General features: G+C 40.7%; 1 protein-coding gene across 1 annotated transcript in view; it reads left to right on the top strand.

Annotated features, from left to right (window-relative positions):
• Positions 1-11,047: 11,047 nt before the first annotated feature.
• LOC306882583 (potassium channel subfamily K member 12-like) overlaps positions 11,048-20,766 on the top strand; it is a gene marked incomplete at both ends in the record, with an annotated part of 39,506 nt that continues 29,787 nt past the window's right edge. The window contains one exon of the mRNA XM_079437301.1: positions 11,048-11,369. Coding sequence (XP_079293427.1) covers positions 11,048-11,369 — 322 coding nt within the window. The remainder of the gene's footprint in view (positions 11,370-20,766) is intronic.

Here is a 20,766-nt window from a genome sequence, read left to right as displayed (position 1 = left end):
TATTATTATTATTTTTCTTTTTCATTTTTAGATTCCTAAATGATTTTAAACTTCATTTTGATGTCTTTTCCTCTTTTTCCTCTTTGAATTACCGTGAAATGTGCTATATCATTGAACTGTCCTCACCGTGCTACCTGGAAATGAAAGTCTGATGTAAGTACTGGAATATTTTCTTTGCTTCCATCTTTTTTTTTTTATTGCTTTCCCAATATGACTATTTTATGAAAGATATGATATGATTTACGCAGTGTTGAGGAGAGGACCCACCCGAAGGACGCTCTATGATCACAGCTCTGTGTTTTCCTCAGTAGTTCCTTCTGCAATGAGTATCATTTACACAGAGACATTCACTACAATAAGAGACCTCTGCTTATTACCTGATAATGATGATTATTGCTGTTTTGTGGTTACATGCAGCCAGCGGAGCATCTATTTCTACAGGGCCACATGGTTTATGGCTGATACAAGCAAATTTATGGCATTTTTTCCCTGTGGTACAAAAGGACACTTTAGGTAACCACTGCTCAATTTTACTAGGGGAAAGGGAAGTGGTGTGTGGCCAAGTATGGTGACCCATACTCTGAATTTGTGTTCTGCATTTAACCCATCCAAGTGTACACACAGTAGTGAACATACATCCAGAGCAGTGAGCAGCCAATGCTGCGGCGCCCGGGGAGCAGTTGGGGGTTCGGTGCCTTGCTCAAGGGTCTCACCTCAGTCGTGGTATTGAGGGTGGAGAGAGTGTTGGTTATTCACTCCCCCCAACTACAATCCCTGCCGGACCTGAGACTCGAACCCACGACCTTCAGGTTACAAGTCAACTCTCTATCCATTAGGCCACGACTGCCCCGAACTAACGGAGGTAAAGCTACTTCTTTATAGAATTAAAGGTTATTTTGCCCCGTGATATAGAGACCAAGAGACTTGATGCGAGGTCACATGGTTTATTTTACTTCTTTGATGAAGCTTAAATCTGTTTTATATGGTGGTAATGTCACGTATTACACTGTCGATAACCTTGCTTTTATATCCATATAATTTTAAAACATCTCTTCTCAGAGATCTCTGAGTGAGCAGAACTTAATTTTTGAGCCTAACGCAGTTTTTACTGATACGGCGTTCTGATGGGGCTCTTTTACTCGAATTTAGCTCAGGGCATTTAACATGTCTCATAAGTTTCATATCTGATTGAATTGTGTTTCTCATTTGGTGGAGGGACGTTCCTGCTGCTTTACATTTTTGCATAAGAGTTTGAGGTTGCCAAGATGTTTTAAAAGAAGTCTCTTTTATTTGTTTGATTTAAAATAGTAAAATTGTGAAATATTACAGTTTCAAATAAGTATTTTCTTTGTGAATATATTGTAAAATGTCATTTATTACTCTGATCAAACTGAATTTTCAGCATCATTACTCCAGTCTTCAGTGTCACATGATCCTTCATAAATCATTCTAATATGTTGATTTGCTGCTAAAGAAACATTTCTGATTATTATCAATGATGAAAACTGGTTAATATTGTTGTGCATTTTTTTCAGGATTCTTTGATGAATAGAAAGGTCAAAAGACAGCATTTATTTGAAATATATATATATTTTGTAACAAAGTAAAGGTCTTTACTCTCACTTTTGATGAATTTAATGCATCCTTGCTGAATAAAAGTATCAATTGCTTTAAAAAAATCCCACTAATCTCAAACTTTTGAATGGCATCTTCTAATACAGGTACATCTCAAAAAATTTGAATATCGTGAATTTTTTACTGCATTGTTTTGTAACTTATTTCAAAAAGTGAAACTTTCATATATATTTTAAATTCATTACATATAAAGTAAGGCATTTCAAAAGTTTTTTTGTTTTAATTTTGATGATTAGAGCTTACAGCTCATGAAAGTCAAAATCAAGTATCTCAAAATATTCTAATACAGGTGAATAAAATAATACATGAACAGTTTTGAAAGATGGAAATCAGTCTGCAATTAAATGAATACAAAGGTGATTTTTAAAATAATATCACTAGTTTTAAACTTTTTGCGGGTAATATTGCTTTAATCAATGATAAAGTTAAAATTATAGGTCTATCTGATGTTAGACCTATAAATAAGCAGATATCAAAATCTGTCAAATCAGACACCTTATCTCATCCACCAAACTACTGTAAATCCCAATTCTTGGATCATTTTCAAATCTCAATTTCAAACACCTTGATTAGAGATTAGAGGAAACAAACCGTGCATCATCTCTGGACGAGGAATATTATGCTGCTTTTTGTCTCCTCTTTATCTGTTATTGATGTTGAGATGGTCAGTGGTGAGTTTAATTGGCTCCTCAGAGATCATCTTTCTCTCCCACAGCTACTGTATAAAATGAATACCCATGAAAAGGACACAATCAATGGATTTCTGCCAAACCAATTAAATTACAGACATAAAATAATGACTTGCATTCCCCATCCCATAGATGATTTCGTAGGAGTTTGCTGGCGTAAAGAAACTCTGTGAACCACAACTACAAGATATCTATCCCTGGAGGGAAGTAAATGGTTATCAACATATGTTTCAGCCAATATAATGGATTGATCATCTGATAACACACTGTGCCATTTAAGTGAAAATGACTAATTAATCCCTTAATGAGAGACGCTGTCAAGTGATTCCCAACTGCTTAGCTCATGTTATAATTATATATTGTGTTAGTTTTATACTGTAGAAAAGCAATTACATTGTATACAGCATATGGGACCTTTTTAATCACCAAGAAATGTGAAGTACTTTCATTTTTAGTGACTCTGCATGTGAGTCTTCATTAAAACACGTTAGATTCACATGTTGTCCTTTCAACTATTGCCCCAGAGCTGTATGAAAAAATAATTTCATATTGAACAATGTTGCTGATTTAGCATGCATTGCAGCATGAATAAATTATGCAGTTGCTATTATTTTACTGATTTTATTTATGCTGCTGTTGTTGTTTTTACCATCACTGTTATGCATTGTTACTCTTAATGTAGCTTGATTATTTAGATAAATTTCACATTGAAAACAAGACAAAAATACTGAGGAAGAGCATCTCTTTTTGCAACGTGATCAGAAGGTACGTTATAGTTCCATATTCTTTTTTTGTAACTTGGTGTGTGAAATGAAGTAGAAAAGTATCAAACACGCTAAATGCTTAAAACACGTGTGTGTGTGTGTGTGTGTGTGTGTGTATGTGCTGATGATAGGTGAACATACTGTACCTCTAGATCAGAGCTGACTCTGCTGCTTGTTCTTTACAGAATGACACTGGATCAATAGTCTTCCCCAATGCCAACCCCTCCACAGATCTAACTCAGCTCTCCACTGCTCTCAGCCCCCAGAGAGGCACTGTCATTTAATGGCACAGGTAATTATAAACAGCAACTTTCAGGGTGAATCTTGACAAGTTAGTGATAAATGCAACCATATGTTCTCTGCCTGTGCTGCCTAAGCAGCTTCAGTAGAGAGAGATTTTGTCATTAGCTAGACTCCTCTTGTCTCATCAGCAATTCTCTTTTTGTTCCCAGCCAAGTTGAAGTATATATGCATGAGGATATTGGAGCATGCAGCGAGCAAATTAGTACCAAATGAAATTAAAAGGAACTTTGGTGAGTGAAATGGAGCATGAATTCAACATTTCGTTTCTTAATACATGAAAATTTGCTAAAACTATACTCACCCTCATGCCATCCAAGATGTACATGAGTTTGTTTCTTCATCAGATTTGGAGAAATTTAGCATTATATCACTTGCTCAGCAATGGATGCTCTGCAGCGAATGGGTGCCGTCAGAATGAGAGTCCAAACGGCTGATAAAAAACATCACAATAATAATCCAAACCACTCCAGTCCATCGAACACATCACAAAAATGTGTTTGTAAGAAACAAATCTATAATTTCATCAATTTTAACATCAAACTGTTGTTTCCAGCTAAAATGCGAGTCCTCTATCCGTAAAATTGCTTTCTCCATTAAAAAAGCCAACCATTTAAAGCTAAAATGTCTTAATGGATTTGTTTTATACAAACATACAGCTTTTCTCTTCACAAGATATTAACTGATGGACTGGAGTGGTTTGGATTTCTTGTGAATTATTGTGATGTTTTTATCAACTGTGTGGACTCTCATTCTGACGGTGTTACATGTTGGGGTTGTTTGTGACTGTTCCATGTCGGGTTTTCTGTTTTCCCCTGTGTCCTAGTTCAGTTTAATTAGTCATTGTGTGCACCTGTCCATCCTCGTTATCTGTCCCTTTATAAGTTCCTGTGTTAGTATGTCTGATTGTCGGTTATTGTTTCTATTATGGATGTGTGTGCACTCCCGTGAATGTATTCTGCTCCTGGATTCCTGATTAAAGGAAAGTATATTGTCTATGCTCGTCGTGCGCTTTTTGTTCCGCACAGCACCGTAACAGAATAACCGACCAAAACAGCAAGTTTGCGGCGTTTTTCCCCCCGTTTTATTTTCCCGGTTTTTGCCAAGTTTTTTATTTTTTATTATGGATCCCGTTGTCCTCGTCATCCTGCTGGAGCAGGGGGACCGCTCTCTCGAGGACCACACCGAGGATTTTTTGTTCCTGGCCAACTTAACACACTTCCCGGACTACTGCCTCTCCACGTTCTACAAAGCTGGACTTAACATCACCACACGTAGGCAGTTGTCCGGGGACGGTCCTCGAGAGAGCCTCGCCGCCTTTATCGAGTGGGTGCTGGTGTCTTGCAAATCGCAACTCACCGTGGACCTCGCAGAGAATGACACCAGCCCCACTCGGGACCCAGCGCCCAGTCCACTACCACCCCGCAGCGCGGAGCTGCCCGAGCCCACCGCAGACGGAGAGCCAGAGCCTGCCGCGGTCGTTGAGCCATCGCCATCAGGAGCGACAGAGCTGCCGATCGTCCCGGAGCCCGAGCCCCAAACGTCTGACCAGGTGCGAGAGCCGGCAGTGCATCCGACGGTGGAGAAAGCTGTGGAGATCGCGGGGGCGATGGAACGCCCCGCTCACGGCGCCACCGCTGAGGGTGAGCATGAACTGGACCTGGGAAACCTCATTAACTTTCACACTGACACAATCATCCTGAAGCCAGCTCCTGTATTGGATTTCTGGGAAATTATCCCACCCGACCTCCCTCTCCCACCGCCTCTCATTGATCTGGTTCCTACTCCAACACCCTCATCACTGGAGTTCGTCAGCCCCTCTGCTCACCCTCAGCACACCATCTGTGGCGTGGGCTCGCCGCGGGTCTGCCGACCTCCAGCTCTGTTGGCGTTGAGTCTGGAGGATCCCTCGTCTCCGCCCTCAGCCTCCGAGACCCAGACTCCGCCTCAGTCCGGCGACCCTGCGGCTCCACCATGCCTTCAAGCTCCCTCGGCTCCACCGGATCCCGTCTGTCCACCAGCTCCACCGGGCTCCCTCGTCCTTCCGGCTCCGCATTGGTCAGTCGTCCCCCTACCTGCACCTCAGGACTACTCTCCTTGGGCTGCGCCCCGTCCCTTCGTCCCTCCGGCTCCGTTGGGCTCCTCCTTCCCTCCTGCTCCACCTATGTCCTCTGTCGCTCCGGCTCCGCCGACTTATTGTTTGGACTTGTTGTTTGGACTTGTCTTTTCTCTGCCACCCTCCTGTTCCACATCCTCCTCCAGAGCCCCCACCCGCCCTCCTCAGTTGTTACGTTACGGCGTGAGGCCACGCCTTGCGGGGAGGGGGCGATATGTTACATGTTGGGGTTGTTTGTGACTGTTCCATGTCGGGTTTTCTGTTTTCCCCTGTGTCCTAGTTTAGTTTTATTAGTCATTGTGTGCACCTGTCCATCCTCGTTATCTGTCCCTTTATAAGTTCCTGTGTTAGTATGTCTGATTGTCGGTTATTGTTTCTATTATGGATGTGTGTGTGCACTCCCGTGAATGTATTCTGCTCCTGGATTCCTGATTAAAGGAAAGTATATTGTCTATGCTCGTCGTGCGCTTTTTGTTCCGCACAGCACCGTAACAGACGGCACCCATTCACTACAGAGTATGGTAAATACTAGAACTCACTGAGGGTCAGTACATTTTCAGCAGATTTTCATTTTTGGGTGTACCATTCCTTTAAAATGTACGTTTGACCCTACATTTGATCTAATTGAATGCCATTAACTGGTAAGTCAGATTATGCAAGTGCAATGGCTTGTGAATGCTGTTTTGTGTTTGTTTTTAGGAACTGCAAGGTAATGCATTTAAATTGCAGAGTAAGAACTCCTAGTGGTGACACATTTCTGCTGTTGAGAACAACATAAAGATGAGTCTGTGTTTTTGTGACAAAAGCCATTTCAGCAGTTAAATAGCTATAAATAATTCATTTAAATGTGCATTTATGCATTTAGCATTTATCAGAACAAAACATTTGTGACCGGTGCTGGCAAAATGAGTCGGAATGCGCAAATTTTCAAAAATGAGTTCTTTTTTCATTCTCCATTAAAATACCTTCAAAATAATTTTTGATTTGTTGGAAAAGGATAAATGACTGAGCTACAGTCGTTTGAAGGCAATAGAAGCAGCAGATCTGATTTTGAGAAAAATCGAGTTAAAGATTCCAAAGCAGAATCACCAAGCAACGTTGCATATTTTCCTCCAATTCTTTTTAATTACTATATTAATCACAATATAGCTATTTTTTATTACAAACAAGAACAAATATGCAAATAAACAGTATTTAATCAAGAGCAGCAAGTGATTCCGTCTATTCTTTTAATGTAACATTGAGACAGATCTATATTAAGACCTACTGTAATGCATGGATCAAATATACTGTTACACATCAGATTTTCCCCCAACTATTAACTAAACGTTCATGTCAATCATAACAGATTATGATGTGAATCTCGCCAGTGTATATTTCACAATAATGTACGTTATAAGGGGAAGTTGTGGCCTAATGGTTAAAGAGTTGGACTCGTAATCCAAAGGGTACGGGTTCGAGTCTCAGGTCCAGCAGGGACTGTAGGTGGGGGGAGGGAATGTACAGCGCTCTCTCTGCCCTCAATACCACGACTGAGGTGCCCTTGAGCAAATGCTCCGGGTGTGTGTTCACGGTGTGTGTGTTCACTGCTGTTTGTGTGCACTTTGGATGGGTTAATTGCAGAGCCCAAATTCTGAGTATGGGTCACCATACTTGGCCACATGTCACTTCACTTTCACTTATAAGGGAGATCGGGCACTCGCAGAAAAGCACGTCTTATGCACTTATGCTTTGCAAATGTCAATCAGCACGATCGTCATCAGCATGGGTTTGAAAATCATGTTCCACTGGTTTGGACTCGTGTCATTGAGAATTCGATATGAATATTAACAAAGCTGGAATGTTGCTCTTTGCAACAATAGATTTACAACTTGTGGTGAGAAGCAGTAGCCGTAGTCCAGAAGTGCGCAGAGAAAAAGGTACTCCTCTCAGAAAACGTACAAATAAAGATCATTTTAGATGCTTAATTACTATCTGGAACATTGGGATCGCTAGAAGAAGGCTTAATGAACTAATTTTTGTGAAAACCTGACATTTTTCACTTATTTTGCCTGTAGCTCAAAATTAGCCCGTGCGACTTCCAACTCATTTCGCCAGAACGGGTCACATTTATGGCCAATTAAGCCATGATATATACTGAATGCTACGCTTTATAGATAATAAACATAAAACGTTTGCTTTATATTAAAACAGAGGCCTTGCTTATCCCTACTGTTGCTATCATTAACGTCATCATCATGGTCATGATCTACATTATTAGCAGTAGAGTGTGTGTGAAAGGAGAGGGTTGATTGATTTTGCCATTGTCAGGGTTAATAACCCAGGAAATTGGGCTCTTGTTGAATAATGACATTCTCGAAACAAGGAAATATTGCATTTTGGACACACTTTTTAAGTCAGTTGGCTTGAGAACTCCAATGAAAAGGCTGTTTACAGCCAGTTTGATCTGGGAACAACTGCATGGTGGCATTGAGACTGAAAGTAAATCTGATTTTTATGAGCATGTTAAGTTCCACAAATTTTCTTATATGCAGATTGACAGATAGGCTGATATTCCTTTATGTTACACTAAAGAAAGAAAGTCATATAAATTTGGAGTGAGAGTGCGTAAATGATTTTGCACAGACTATCCCTTTAAGTTTAGGCAGTTTAAGATAATTGCATTATCAGGCATATGCATATGAATTCATCATCCTACATACTATAGTATTGAACTGTTGTGTGTAGACCAGCCAGACTAAAATATTGCGTTCATGTTACCTGTTTTGAATAACATTATTTAATGTTGTGATTAACTCTAATTTCATGTGTTGGAAATGGCCTTCTATATCAGAAGTGAACCTTTGAAATGGACTCCAAAGAAAGGAAATCAGTCTGGGTAAATTGATGAATCAAGTATCATGTCTCCCCTATAAAGCAAAATGGGGTTTAGTGATTTTTTTCAAGGGCACAGTGGTGATAGAACAGATCTGTAATCTCCATCACTCTCTTGTTTCAGGGAAAATCCTTCTTGCAAACAGAATTTTTAACCTTTGTCTAACAATCTCTGAACTGTTAGACTACTACATCTGTACATGGGAGTGGTTTACTAAAAATGTACAAAGATGTTATTATTCATTCCTTGAGCAGATGTTTTAAGGAAAAGCAACATGCATTCAGTCCACCTTAACTATTAAATTTCATTCATACTTATTGTTGCCTCAAAATGGGACAAGCCACTTTTGATTGACTTAACATTGGGTCTTGCATGTCTTTTAATCACCTGGTTTGAATATGCACAAACATCAATTATATGTGGCAGAAGGGCATTTTTCAGTGCATAACATTTGTAAATTCACACATTTGCAAGCCCTCAAGTCATATGACAGTCACTGGTAATTGAGCTTATGTATATTTACTGTACACTTGATCAACTTGGGACTCGTAAACTTTTGTATCCTGACTTTGGGAGAAGTTTACGCATGTGGCCTGAACAACTATGTACTTCAATATTCCATCTTATGTGCCTGTCATCACACCTTGATTATTGCTTTCCATCAAAAACACATCTACCGTTTTTCTCCCCAAGATCAGACAGCTATCCGATCAATAAAAGTGAGTGAAAACACCCCTATTGTAGGAAAAAGGCAGCTTTGGCATTCTGCTAAACACCTCATTATGTTTTTCACAGAAGAAAAAGCCATTAGCGTTTGTAATGGACATGAGTAAATGATATAGTGATTCTGTTGTTAATTTGGATTAATCAGTACATGGTTACCTATCTACCCTGTAGCATGAAAACTGTAATGTACAGTATGACCTGACAGTTCAGGAAACGCCTAATTTATGTAATCCAGCACTTACTGCATGAAATGCTGTGGATTTTAAACACGCCAGCCATCCATTACTGCGTCAGGACTCGCAGTTGGCATTGGTAATGCTGGCCGCAGGTAATTATGCCATCGATTAATTGCTCGAGTGCGCGCGGCAGGTGTAGTAGCGCGTGCCGCATCGTTTCCTCGTGATTTGTGGGGAGTTTGGCAAGGCGTGAGCAAGCGGCGCGAAATGGACATACTGAGGAATAGAAGCAACATTTACCACATTTATCACGTTATTGTCGACACATTTCTCCTCAAGGCTGATGTTTTGGCGGTCCCATCAGATTGCAAGAGCGGTTTGTGGAAAAGAGCGTGAAAAGTGCACCGCGAGCTCTTAGATTCAAGGTCTTCTCGTTTCCCTCCGAAACAAAAAACTAATTTACAACGCAAAACAAGGATGAAATAAAACAGAATTGCTTGAATGAAAGGATCAGGGTGGAAAAGTTGGTTTAAATACTAAAGAACGCACGAAGTAGAGAAAAAAAAACAGCTGTGTCAAATAACGTGCAAAAAATATGTAGCCTAGGCTATATTTTCTTAATATAGCGAGGAGAAAATGGGACGTAAACCTAAAGAAAAGAGGTATTTCATTTTTTATTAATCTATTTATTTTTCAAACGACCATTAGCTGTAGATTTCAAATTTTAAATCTAACTTTGATAAACGACCAGTGAGGTAAAAATATAAAGCATTGAAGATATTCGCCGTATTACTGTAGTGTAAATCATAGCATTACTGTAGTGCGCACAGATTTGATCTGAACCAGATCAGCCTCGTTAGGACTGCGGGCATCAAACATCCCACAGCGGTAAAGACTGGAGATCTGCCTCAGATAAGAAGTGCAAAAATCTCCCTCATATGGTCGCTAAATGTCAAAATGTATCTTTCACTGAAGCATAAATTAATGTGATTCACGGGACGAGAGATTTGGCGCAGCGACCCAAAGGATGAGCTGGATGCTTCACGCGCAACATGGAAAAACAGGAGGACACACTGCTGCATCCCTGCAATAAAACACAACCAGGAGTCTTGGAAATTCAAATGATTTTAGCTTGCAACTGAACACTTTAGAGGTGGATTCATGTGCACGAACAATCAATGGGATGGAGACGGAAATGGACGGAGAACTACTTTATTGAGCACGAGGGTGAGTCCAGTATTTAACTAACCAAATCTACTAAAGCGGATCCACAAGTGGTGTTTTAAAGGACATTTGCTTTAAAGAATTCAGCATTTGGGCAGGTTTAGAAAGTAACAGTTCATAAGTAAATTGCATAATTGATATAACAGTCGAGTTTTTCAAAAAGGAGTAAAAAGTAGAAATGTATTCAAGCCTTAAATCAGTTCTTTCGCTTTTTCCAAAACACATCTTGCCTGTTTGGTACAAATGCTGTCGTATGTTAACGTGCAATAGGATCCTAGAAGATCGGAGTGTCCTAAAGCAGCAGCTCTAAAGGATCCGTGCCTTTGGTCCTAATGAGAAATGGATAAATTAAGCTGGTAAGTGTCTTAAATGAAGTAGCCTGTTTCTCTTATTTAAAACTTCTCTGCCGTGTTTGATGCATACTATCCCATTATTAACACGATCTCAGGAGGTCTTGGCTTGTCCTGAAGGCGCAGCTCTAGAGGATCCATGTCATTGCATTGGTCGCTGTCCACTGCGCCCGTGGTGCTGAGATCTGGATGATGCAGGGCTGCCGCTCCCTTCACATTAACGAAGACAATGGGCGCTTTCTGCTGCTCGCCGTGCTCATCATCGTGTACCTGCTGTGCGGCGCTGCGGTGTTTTCCGCCATCGAGAGGCCGTCCGAGCTGCGAGCACACGGGCGCTGGAACCGGACCCTCTTGAACTTTAGCGATACGTTCAATATCAGCTTGCAGGATCTGAGCTCCTTCCTGAAAGAGTACGAGGCTGCGATTGCTGCTGGAGCTCGGGTCGATGCTCTTCGACCCAGATGGGATTTTACAGGAGCGTTTTATTTTGTTGGGACAGTGGTGTCTACTATAGGTAAGTTACCAAATGCATGTTTTTCTCGTATGGGAACGATTACTTTTGATAATTAATATTCTTGGGCTAATAGGATTTCATTGCTTTTATTAAAAGATGGTTCACTCAAAAATTGACATTTTTGCTCATGTTTGATTGCAGTCAAAATGTCAAACTTTCTGTTCTGGTAACATTAATAGAACGTTGGTCTTTAATCATGTTTTTAAAACGTTCATGGAACTTTTTTTTTAAATTATTTTATTTTTTAATGTTACTACTTGTTTTAGAACATGTAGTACACTTGAACCCATCTTTCATTCACTAGTACTCAAGTGTACTACAAGTGGTAGCTAAATATTTTTTTTTAAATACAAAGATAGTATGTTAAATGCGCATTTTCATATTCATGGTGTCTCAAAATAGCACAGTTGAGTACACTTAGATGATCTTAAGTTTATCTTAAGAAGTACTAAAAGATCATTTTTAGTATATTAAGTACATTTCAACATTTAGTATATTTCAAACTTCTTGTGTCGCAATCAGCTATTACTTGTCAAACCTGACAGCCATGATTGGAATATGCAAGTATGCATATATAAATTCTATGTGAGAACTGTGGCAGAGGGTAATGTTTTCAATATGATTTTCAGTTCGTTCAAAGCTATTGTGACTTCAGAAGACTTAGAATGTAGGACACAAATTATATGGACTACTTTTATGGTCCTTTTGTTTTTCCTTCAGAGCTTGGTAGTATAAATAACTGTCCACTTTCATTGTATGGAAACGACATGTGAGAACAATTGGTTTTGTGTTATTTTTGGGGTGAACTGTTCCTTTAAGAGCTGCAATTTTGGGTTTTGTTTCTGAGTGCAGTCCACTCAAATTTCACTGATTTACTATGTTTAAAAGCCTGCACATAAAAGGTTTTCCCATATATCAATATAAAATGCAGTCTGTATCTATTTATGTGTGTATTATTATGTGTTTGTCTCGGCCAGTTTGCTTTTGTAACACTGTATACCGAGAATAGAACTACAGGGCTCATAAATGCAAAGTAGTACAGCAGCAAGCGCTGTTTTTATTTTTTATCAGCAACAGCCTCTGGCACCTTGTTTGACCCCATGACCTTTCATGGAAACTCACAGTGCACTTTTGCTTTGTCGAGACAACATTTCCTTGCTCTCTGCGGAGACTTCACTTTTCCATTGGCATTTCCCCAGCATAAGTCCTCTGAAGACCAGTAAACACCCTCTAGTGTTGATGCTCTCATGGGTACCAGGCTGAGGCCAAGCCAACTCCCTGCTGGACTTCTGCATTCATGACCAAGCCTCAGGCTTGCAGTTTGCTGTGGGGCTCATGTCCCAAAAACCAAATGTGCTGATGCCCACATGTCCTGGATAACATTTACCCTGTTATAGGTCGCTAAAGTGCAAGTATCCCTCTGAGGCGGCCCTCTGGTTATTGTGTGTATTTGCTTCCTACGGACCTTGGCTCCTGTTTTACACTTTCCATCTGCAGTGAATAATCAATAGCCGTGCACTTTGTACTTCTGAGTAATGTATTCAGCTGTACTGTCACTGAAGCGGCTTCACGCAACCTCGCATGCTCTATGGATAGTCAGTGGCCGCCTTCGCAAATGAAGAATAGGGTGTAGACTGACGGCGAGGCCATTCTCTGTCGAGTTTAAATGCTATCCTCCTCTGCTTGCTCAAAAGCTTCAGGATTGGGTGTGGAGATGTGTGCATGCATTTATTTCCTATTCAGAGAAAGTTTCTGAATGCTGGGTTGCAAAGAATGTGATGTTCCCTGCTTTATTTGCAAACAGCAACAAAATTTAGTCTCAACTTCATATATCATTTACTGACCATTTCATGCATATTGTACACAAAAAGGCCAGAGATTGAAAATTGGTCGTTTTTTAGTCTAATTGACCGGCTTTATGCTTTTTCCAGGAGTCAGAGTGCACTAGTATGCAGGAAATGAAGTTGTGTGACATGCAGTATTATTTTAGATACACTATTATAGTTCTTGTCAGTATTTTGAATTAGTTTTTTGTTTTGTTTTTACTTTAAATTTAGTTAAAGTTTTTGTAATTTTGTTAACTATTGTGAGTTTAACTAGGTTAACTATTGATAATTTATGTGACACGAGAGACAGCATATCTTCTATTCTAAGATAATCATTTTGCATTATTATTTGTAATGATCTAAAAGCATGTGCAGCAACACTGTAGGATCATTTTAGGCTATTTTATTTACTTTAGGTTTAGCAATTTCACTAAAGTCGCATAAACTGAAGTGCAACTTCACATTTTCAGCATTTTTATTAAAGTGTAACAATCACATTCTGGGCTGCCAATGGAAAATATTACAAAGAACAAGCAACATATGTCTAAAAAATAAATCAACATGTTCCCATTCTTGAACTTGTTACTTGTTCTAAAGCAGGGTGTCCAAACTCAGTCCTGGAGGGCCGGTGTCCTGCAGAGTTTAGCTCCAACTTGCCTCAACACACATGCCTGAAAGTTTCTAGTATGCTTAGATTAGCTGTTTCAGGTGTGTTTGATAAGGGTTGGAGCTGAATTCTGCAGGACACCAGCTCTCCAGGACCAAGTTTTAAGACCCCTGTCCTAAAGAAACCACAGTACAATGTAACCCTCACAAGCAAGACTGTGTAGCATATAAACACCTTCAGCTCTGTGTGTCTTTGTGTGGCCGCGCATGCATTTGTTTGCTGTTTACCTTAGGCCATATAATATAGGTGCAATATATATCCCCCGGGGATAGGGGGATATAGACAGAATTGCAGGTGTTAAGCTGAGGCCATTTTTAATAGTAGAAATAAAAATAATTTAGTTCAGTTAGAGAACAGACAAATTAAAGAAATTAAAAATTGGAAGGTTTTTTATTTGTTTCTAGGCTGGACCATGTGGCAAAAAAATAAATAAATAAATAGATTTTCATAGAATATTTGACCAATTCTCAATTTTAACTAGTCAACTTGAAAATATAACTACAACATGATTCAAGCAACTTTTTTTTATTAAACCTCTAGTTAAAGAAAATTATATTCTAAATGCACCACACACATGAAGTTGTCATCATGATGTAAATGTTAAAGGACGTCTCCGAAGGTTAGTTTAAAATATTGTGTCTGGATATGGTCAGTGTTTCCCACACATAGACTTTACCTGTGCGGGCCGCAACAATATCCACCGCCTGCTGCCATCAGCTCCCGCTTCTCACACACGAGCACGACTTTAGAACAATATTTAGTAACTTTCAGACCCTTTAGGCGACTTTTTCCCCATAACGGGTACATACTAACAAACCTAGCGACTTAAAAAAAACAAAACAAAAAACCCTTATCATTCAGTTGGAAGATGTCTCCAGTACTGCCCCATGAGCGCGAGGTCTCTCTCCCGGCGCAGTGTCGCCTCTCTCGGCGTCTGTTCTGAGCAGCGAGCGGCAGAGAAGCAACGCTTTCAGTTTGCCTTAAAGCAGCAGACTCATCAATAAATCATTTACAAAACAGCGTTTACAAGCACTTGTTTGGACTTTTAAATATGAACATAATTTGTCTGTTAATATACGCAGTTTATTACTCAGACGCAAAACAGTGCTTCTCTCGTTTGCAAGCCATGATGTCTCTCTTTTTTTATTTAAAAAAACAATATTGCGCTCGCCTCGCACGGTCGTAGCTCATTTTCTCATGGGCGGGCAAAGCAGAGAAAGGGGAGGTAACCTTTCCCCGTATGACGACATACTGTATGGGGAAGATTCCAGTTCGGGCCATCTGAGCTTTCATTTTCTCAAAGGCGAAGCAGTGTCTCGTGCATGAAACGGCTTTCTAAAAACACGGCGCTCTAGTTATTAAAAGATGTTTAACTCCAATCTTCTTGCATTTTTTCCTATTCCACTGCCCGCGTCGCATCTTTGTCAACACAAAAGCACATTCTGTATGAATGGCATAGAGAGCATCACAAGAGAGCATTTAATCATGTGCGCTGATATGCATTGAAAGTAAATTGCGCACGGGCATTTATAAGCTATATAAAAGCGAAGGAAAGTCAGGTGGAAGAGAGGGAAAACTCCAACGAACTTTGTAAAACCAAACTGTATTATGCAACGCGCCGACATTGTGTCTGTGGCCAAAATAAAAATTAATTATGCTTCTGCGCAGCGCGCACACTTGGAGCCAGGCATATGACGCAGCCGTGCATTTACCAGGCGACCAATGGCAATGCCCGTTCTAGATAGATTGTAAATTAAACCAATTACATTACCCATTTTCCGAACAAGCGAGCCAGATTAATGGTTTTGTTTTGAAAGAGAAAAATATACATATATATACATATATTTTCAACATATATAGCTGGACGCTGGACCAACTAGAACATTTGGCGAGTCCAATGACCAAGTCCGAGACAAGTCCGAGTCCAAATACCAACGAGTCCGAGACGACAGAAAAACGTCCGAGACCGGACTCGAGTACTACAGCCCTAACATATACGATATCCTGATCTTCTCCCTGAACATGGCCGAACATCGCCATCACATTGGGGACACTTCATTTCCAGCGATATCGTCGACCTGATTACAAAGACACTATTTAAACTTATTGACACATTATTTTCCTTTTTTGATATTGTACAGTGCTTTGACACAATTTGCATTGTAAAAAGCGCTATATAAATAAAGGTGACTTGACTTGACGTGACGCAGGTCCTACGCCAACTCAGGAAATGCCACCTCTACCTTAAGCTCGAGAAATGTAAGTTCCACCGCCCCACGGTCCAGTTCCTCGGCTAAATCCTCAGTGCGGATGGGATCCAGATGGACAAGGGGAAGGTCCAAGCCATCCGGGACTGGCCCCAGTCTCAGTCAGTTAAGAAACTCCAACGATTCCTCGGCTTCGCAAATTTCTACCGGAGGTTCATTCTGAACATCAGTCTCCTCTCAGCCCCCCTCACTTCCATGCTCCGTCAGAAACCCAAGTCTCTGTCCTGGAACTCTGAAGCTCGGGCCGCCTACAAGAAGCTCCAGGAGGGCCTCTGCGCTGCTCACATCCCGAACCCCAACTCCCATTCATAGTGGAAGTGGATGCCTCCACCACCGGCGTGGGAGCAGTGCTGTCTCAATACCACGGAGAGCCTCCCCGACTCCACCCTTGTGCTTACTTCTCCAGGAAGCTTTCCCCAGTGGAGCGGAACTACGATATTGGAAATCGGGAGCTGCCCACCATTAAACTGGCACTGGAGGATTGGAGACACTGGCTGACCATCACTGACCACAAAAAACTGGAATATCTCCAAAGTGCTAAGAGGTTAAACCCCTGGCAAGCTTGCTGTGCCCTCTTCTTCAGTTTTCCATCCCGGAGATAAGAATGTCAAGGCGGATTCCCTCTCACATATCCATGCCCCCCACGAACCCTCCACACCTGAACCCATACTCCCTTCAGCCGTCCTTGTGAGCCCCATCTGGTGGGCTCTGGATGAACCGATCCGCATCGCCTCCATCACCGAATCCGCTCCGCTGGGAGGCCCAGAGGTCAAAACCTACGTGCGCACTTCCTTGAGGACTTCCCTTCTGGGCTCCCTGCATGCTTCCCCTGGCTCTGGACACCCAGGCAGCCAGCGTACTCTCTCGCTCCTCCAAGCTCAGGACTGGTGGCCCAGTATGGCCCGGGATGTCTCCCAGTACGTTCTTGGATGCTCAGTCTGCGCCATCTCCAAGACTTCACATCATTTACCCGTCGGAAAAATTAGTCCCATTACCCATTCCACGTCACCCCTGGTCCCACGTTGGAGTCGACTTCGTCACAGATCTCCCCAAGTCAGAAGGTTTTCCCTGCATACTTGTTGTAGTTGACAGATTCTCCAAAGCCTGCAAGTTAATTCCCCTCCGGGGTTTACCCATAGCTCTCGAAACAGCAGAGGCCCTCTTCCATAATCTCTTCCGCACCTTCGGCATCCCGGAAGGTGTCGTCTCCGACCGTGGGCCACAATTTGTCTTCCTTGTCCGGAAGGCATTCTCAGGGTATCACCCCCAGACTAACGGCCAGACTGAGCGGAAGATTCAGGAGATTGGGAGATATCTCCGGGCCTACTGTCATGACAACCAGCACAGCTGGAACCGCTTCCTCCCATGGGCCAAGTATGCACAAAATTCCCTCAAGCAAACCACCACCGGCCTCACCCCTTTCCAGTGCATACTCGGCTACCAAACCCCTCTGTTTCCCTGGACAGAAGAGCCCTCCGACGTTCCAGCTGTCGACCACTGATTCCGAGCGAGCGAGAGAGTTTGGGACTCAGCTCATGTCCAACTCCAGCAGGCAGTGCGGAGACACAAGACCTATGTAGATGCCCGTCGGTCTTCCAGCCCCGTCTTTCGTCCTGGAGATAAGGTCTGGCTCTCCACCCGGGATCTGCATCTCCGCCTGCCCTGCCGGAAGCTGAGTCCGTTTACCATAGAGAGGCAGATTAATGAGGTCACCTTCTGTCTCCAACTCCCTGCACGGTATCGTATCCATCCAGCATTCCATGTCTCACTCCTCAAGCCTGTCTCTCCCTCTGTCACAGAACCCGACGAGCCTGCAGTACCTCCTCCTCCCGAGATCATCGAGGCGCCCCTGGTCTACAGGGTGCAGGACATCTTGGACTCTCGGCGACGGGGTGGTCGCCTGGAATATCTTATTGACTGGGAGGGATACGGGCCAGAGGAAAAATCCTGGGTGGCCTGGGACGACGTGCTGGATCCCTCTCTCCTGGCCGAGTTTCTCCAGAACCACCCTGATCATCCCGCACCCAGAGGTCGTGGCCAACCCCGTCGCCGTAATAGGGCATCTGGAGCCGCCCCTGGAGGAGGGAGTACTATCAGAGGGTCACCGCAGTCTCCACCAACGACACTCACCAAATCCCAATCTCCTGATTTCTGATCACCGCCACCTGTCAGCACTAATCCGCAGCACTATATCCCTGCACTCCTCCCGTTCACTCACTGTCTGGTCTCAAACTTTCCATGTTGACTAACCTGACCCACTTACCTTTTGTCTACTTACCAGTTGCTCCAGTGTTCCCATTCCTGTTCTCCACCGCTCCAGTTCTCCACTGTCTCCACACTCCGCTGTTACCTCCGGATCCCCTGGAAAAGGAAAAAGGACGTTCATGCTCAGATAAGCCCCTAGAGACATTCCGATTCCCCGCCTGCTTACCTGGACATTCTGCTCATCTCATTCCCCTCTGCTGCTACTCAAACCTGTTGACTGTATTGCACTTACCTCTGTGTCCTGTGTCTATCTGCTGACAATATATGTATATATATATTATACACACACTGAAAATATAATTTTTCAGATTCAAAAACTTTATTAATCCTAGGGAGAAATTGCTTAAAACAAAACCAAATGTTTTATTAATTAGTTTGTTATTTTAGTAAAAATAAAATAAAAGGTTTTATATATATATTATTTCAGTTAATTTTAAATATTTCAAGTATGGAACATTTTTATTGTTTAAGTTAATGATAATGTTAACTAAAATGTTAATAAAATGAGCACTTTTGTCATGTGCCATGCATTGATATATCAGTACTATTGATATACTATTATAGTTTTTGTCAATAAAATTGTTTTCTGTTTTTACTTTACCACATTTAAGATTTTAGTAATTTTGTTGTTTATTTTTTGCCATTAATATATATATATGTATATATATATTATGTGTGTGTGTGTGTGTTGATAAAACTAATTATATATATATATATATATATAATATACATAACATAAATAAGTTTTAGTTTATGTAGTCTTAGTTATTATAGTACTGCAAGTAAATTAAAATTCTAAAAATAAATAAATAATAAAAAAAAGTGTCTTTAAAGTAACAACTTTTTTATGGTTTTACTTTCCATTCAGTTAACTAAAATGTGGGTAAAATGAGCACTTTTGAGGAGGAACGAATACCCGGATTTACCAAAGTTTGCCATGTTGGCAGCATTAAAAGACACTTCAGGATTTTGCTAAAAGTAATTATAATAAGCTATTCTGATGTGTTTATGAAAAACAGCACTTACTTTTTATTCTTATCACAGGTTATACATGCTTGTGGTAATTTCTTTCTTTCTTTCTTTCTTTCTTTCTTTTAAAAAAAAAAAAAGCTTTATTCAGATAATCTCGTCTCTAAATGCTCTAGAAATGAATGTGGCCGATTTACATGCTCGCAGTCCCTTTGGGACTACTAAAATACAGTACAGTCTAGCAAGTACAATCCTACTTTATTTAGCAGCTAAACTTAAATTAATGTGTGTTTTGTGCATTGTACTTCCATCTCAGTCTCCATCTTCCTTTCATCTCAGTGTGAAGTCTCTATATACCTCCCACCTCCGGAAGAGCTTCAAAGCCAGTGAATGTGAGGTGCTCAGACTTTGTCATGATGGGGGTTTTCTAGGGACGACGCAGGCACTTCCTCCTCATCTAAGTGAAACCCCCTGCCATTTCACACACAGTGAGTCACAATCTCACTCATTATTATGGGGAAAAATTGATTCACCAGTGCATCGAGTCAATCAATTATTTCTGAAACAATAATGATAAACAGAATTTTAAATGAATTATTAATAATTCTGTTTGCTGGTAAACATTCTCAGGACCAAATATTACTCATACTGTATAGATTAATTTCATGCAGTGGAAAGGAAGACATACAGTATATAGCGCATAAAAATGTTCAGTGTTTGTGAAAACAAACAAATAGAGTGTCTTCAGATCAGTTTATTAGCCAAGGTTGAAAACATGTTCTTACAGCATTTTAAAGGAATTTAATAAATACATTATGTATTACATGTATTATACTGTATGTACTGCCATTCAAAAGTCTTGGATCAGGTAAGATTTTTTTTTTTTTTTTTTTATGTTTTTGGACACCGGAACTACATTTGTTTGATGTAAAATACAGTAATATTCTGAAATATTATTACAATTTAAAATAACTGTTTTCTATTTGAATATATTTTAAAATGTAATTTATTTCTGTGATACAAAGCTAAATTTTCAGCATTATTACTGCAGTCTTCAGTGTCACATGATCCTTCAGAAATCATGTTTATTTGAAACATTTCTTATTATCATCAATGTTAAAAACTTCATATTCTTCTGGAAACAATGGTGTATTATTTTTTTCAGGATTCTTTCTGTTCAGAATAGAAATCTTTTATGACATTATACATAGCTTTACTGTCACTTTTGATCAATTTAATGCATACTTGTTGAATAAAAGTATTAATTTCATGTAAAAAAATCATACGGACACCAAACTTTTAAACGGTAGTACATGAAACTACAAGGCAGACTTTAAAATGTGCTCAGGCAGTATAAATGTACTTAACATGAGACACATTGTGCCCAAATGTTGATAACTTTT

Source organism: Barbus barbus, assembly GCF_936440315.1.
Source record: "Barbus barbus genome assembly, chromosome: 16".
NCBI lineage: Eukaryota > Metazoa > Chordata > Actinopteri > Cypriniformes > Cyprinidae > Barbus > Barbus barbus.
The sequence above is the reverse complement of the archived record's forward strand: the minus strand, read 5'-3'. Positions and strand labels throughout refer to the sequence as shown.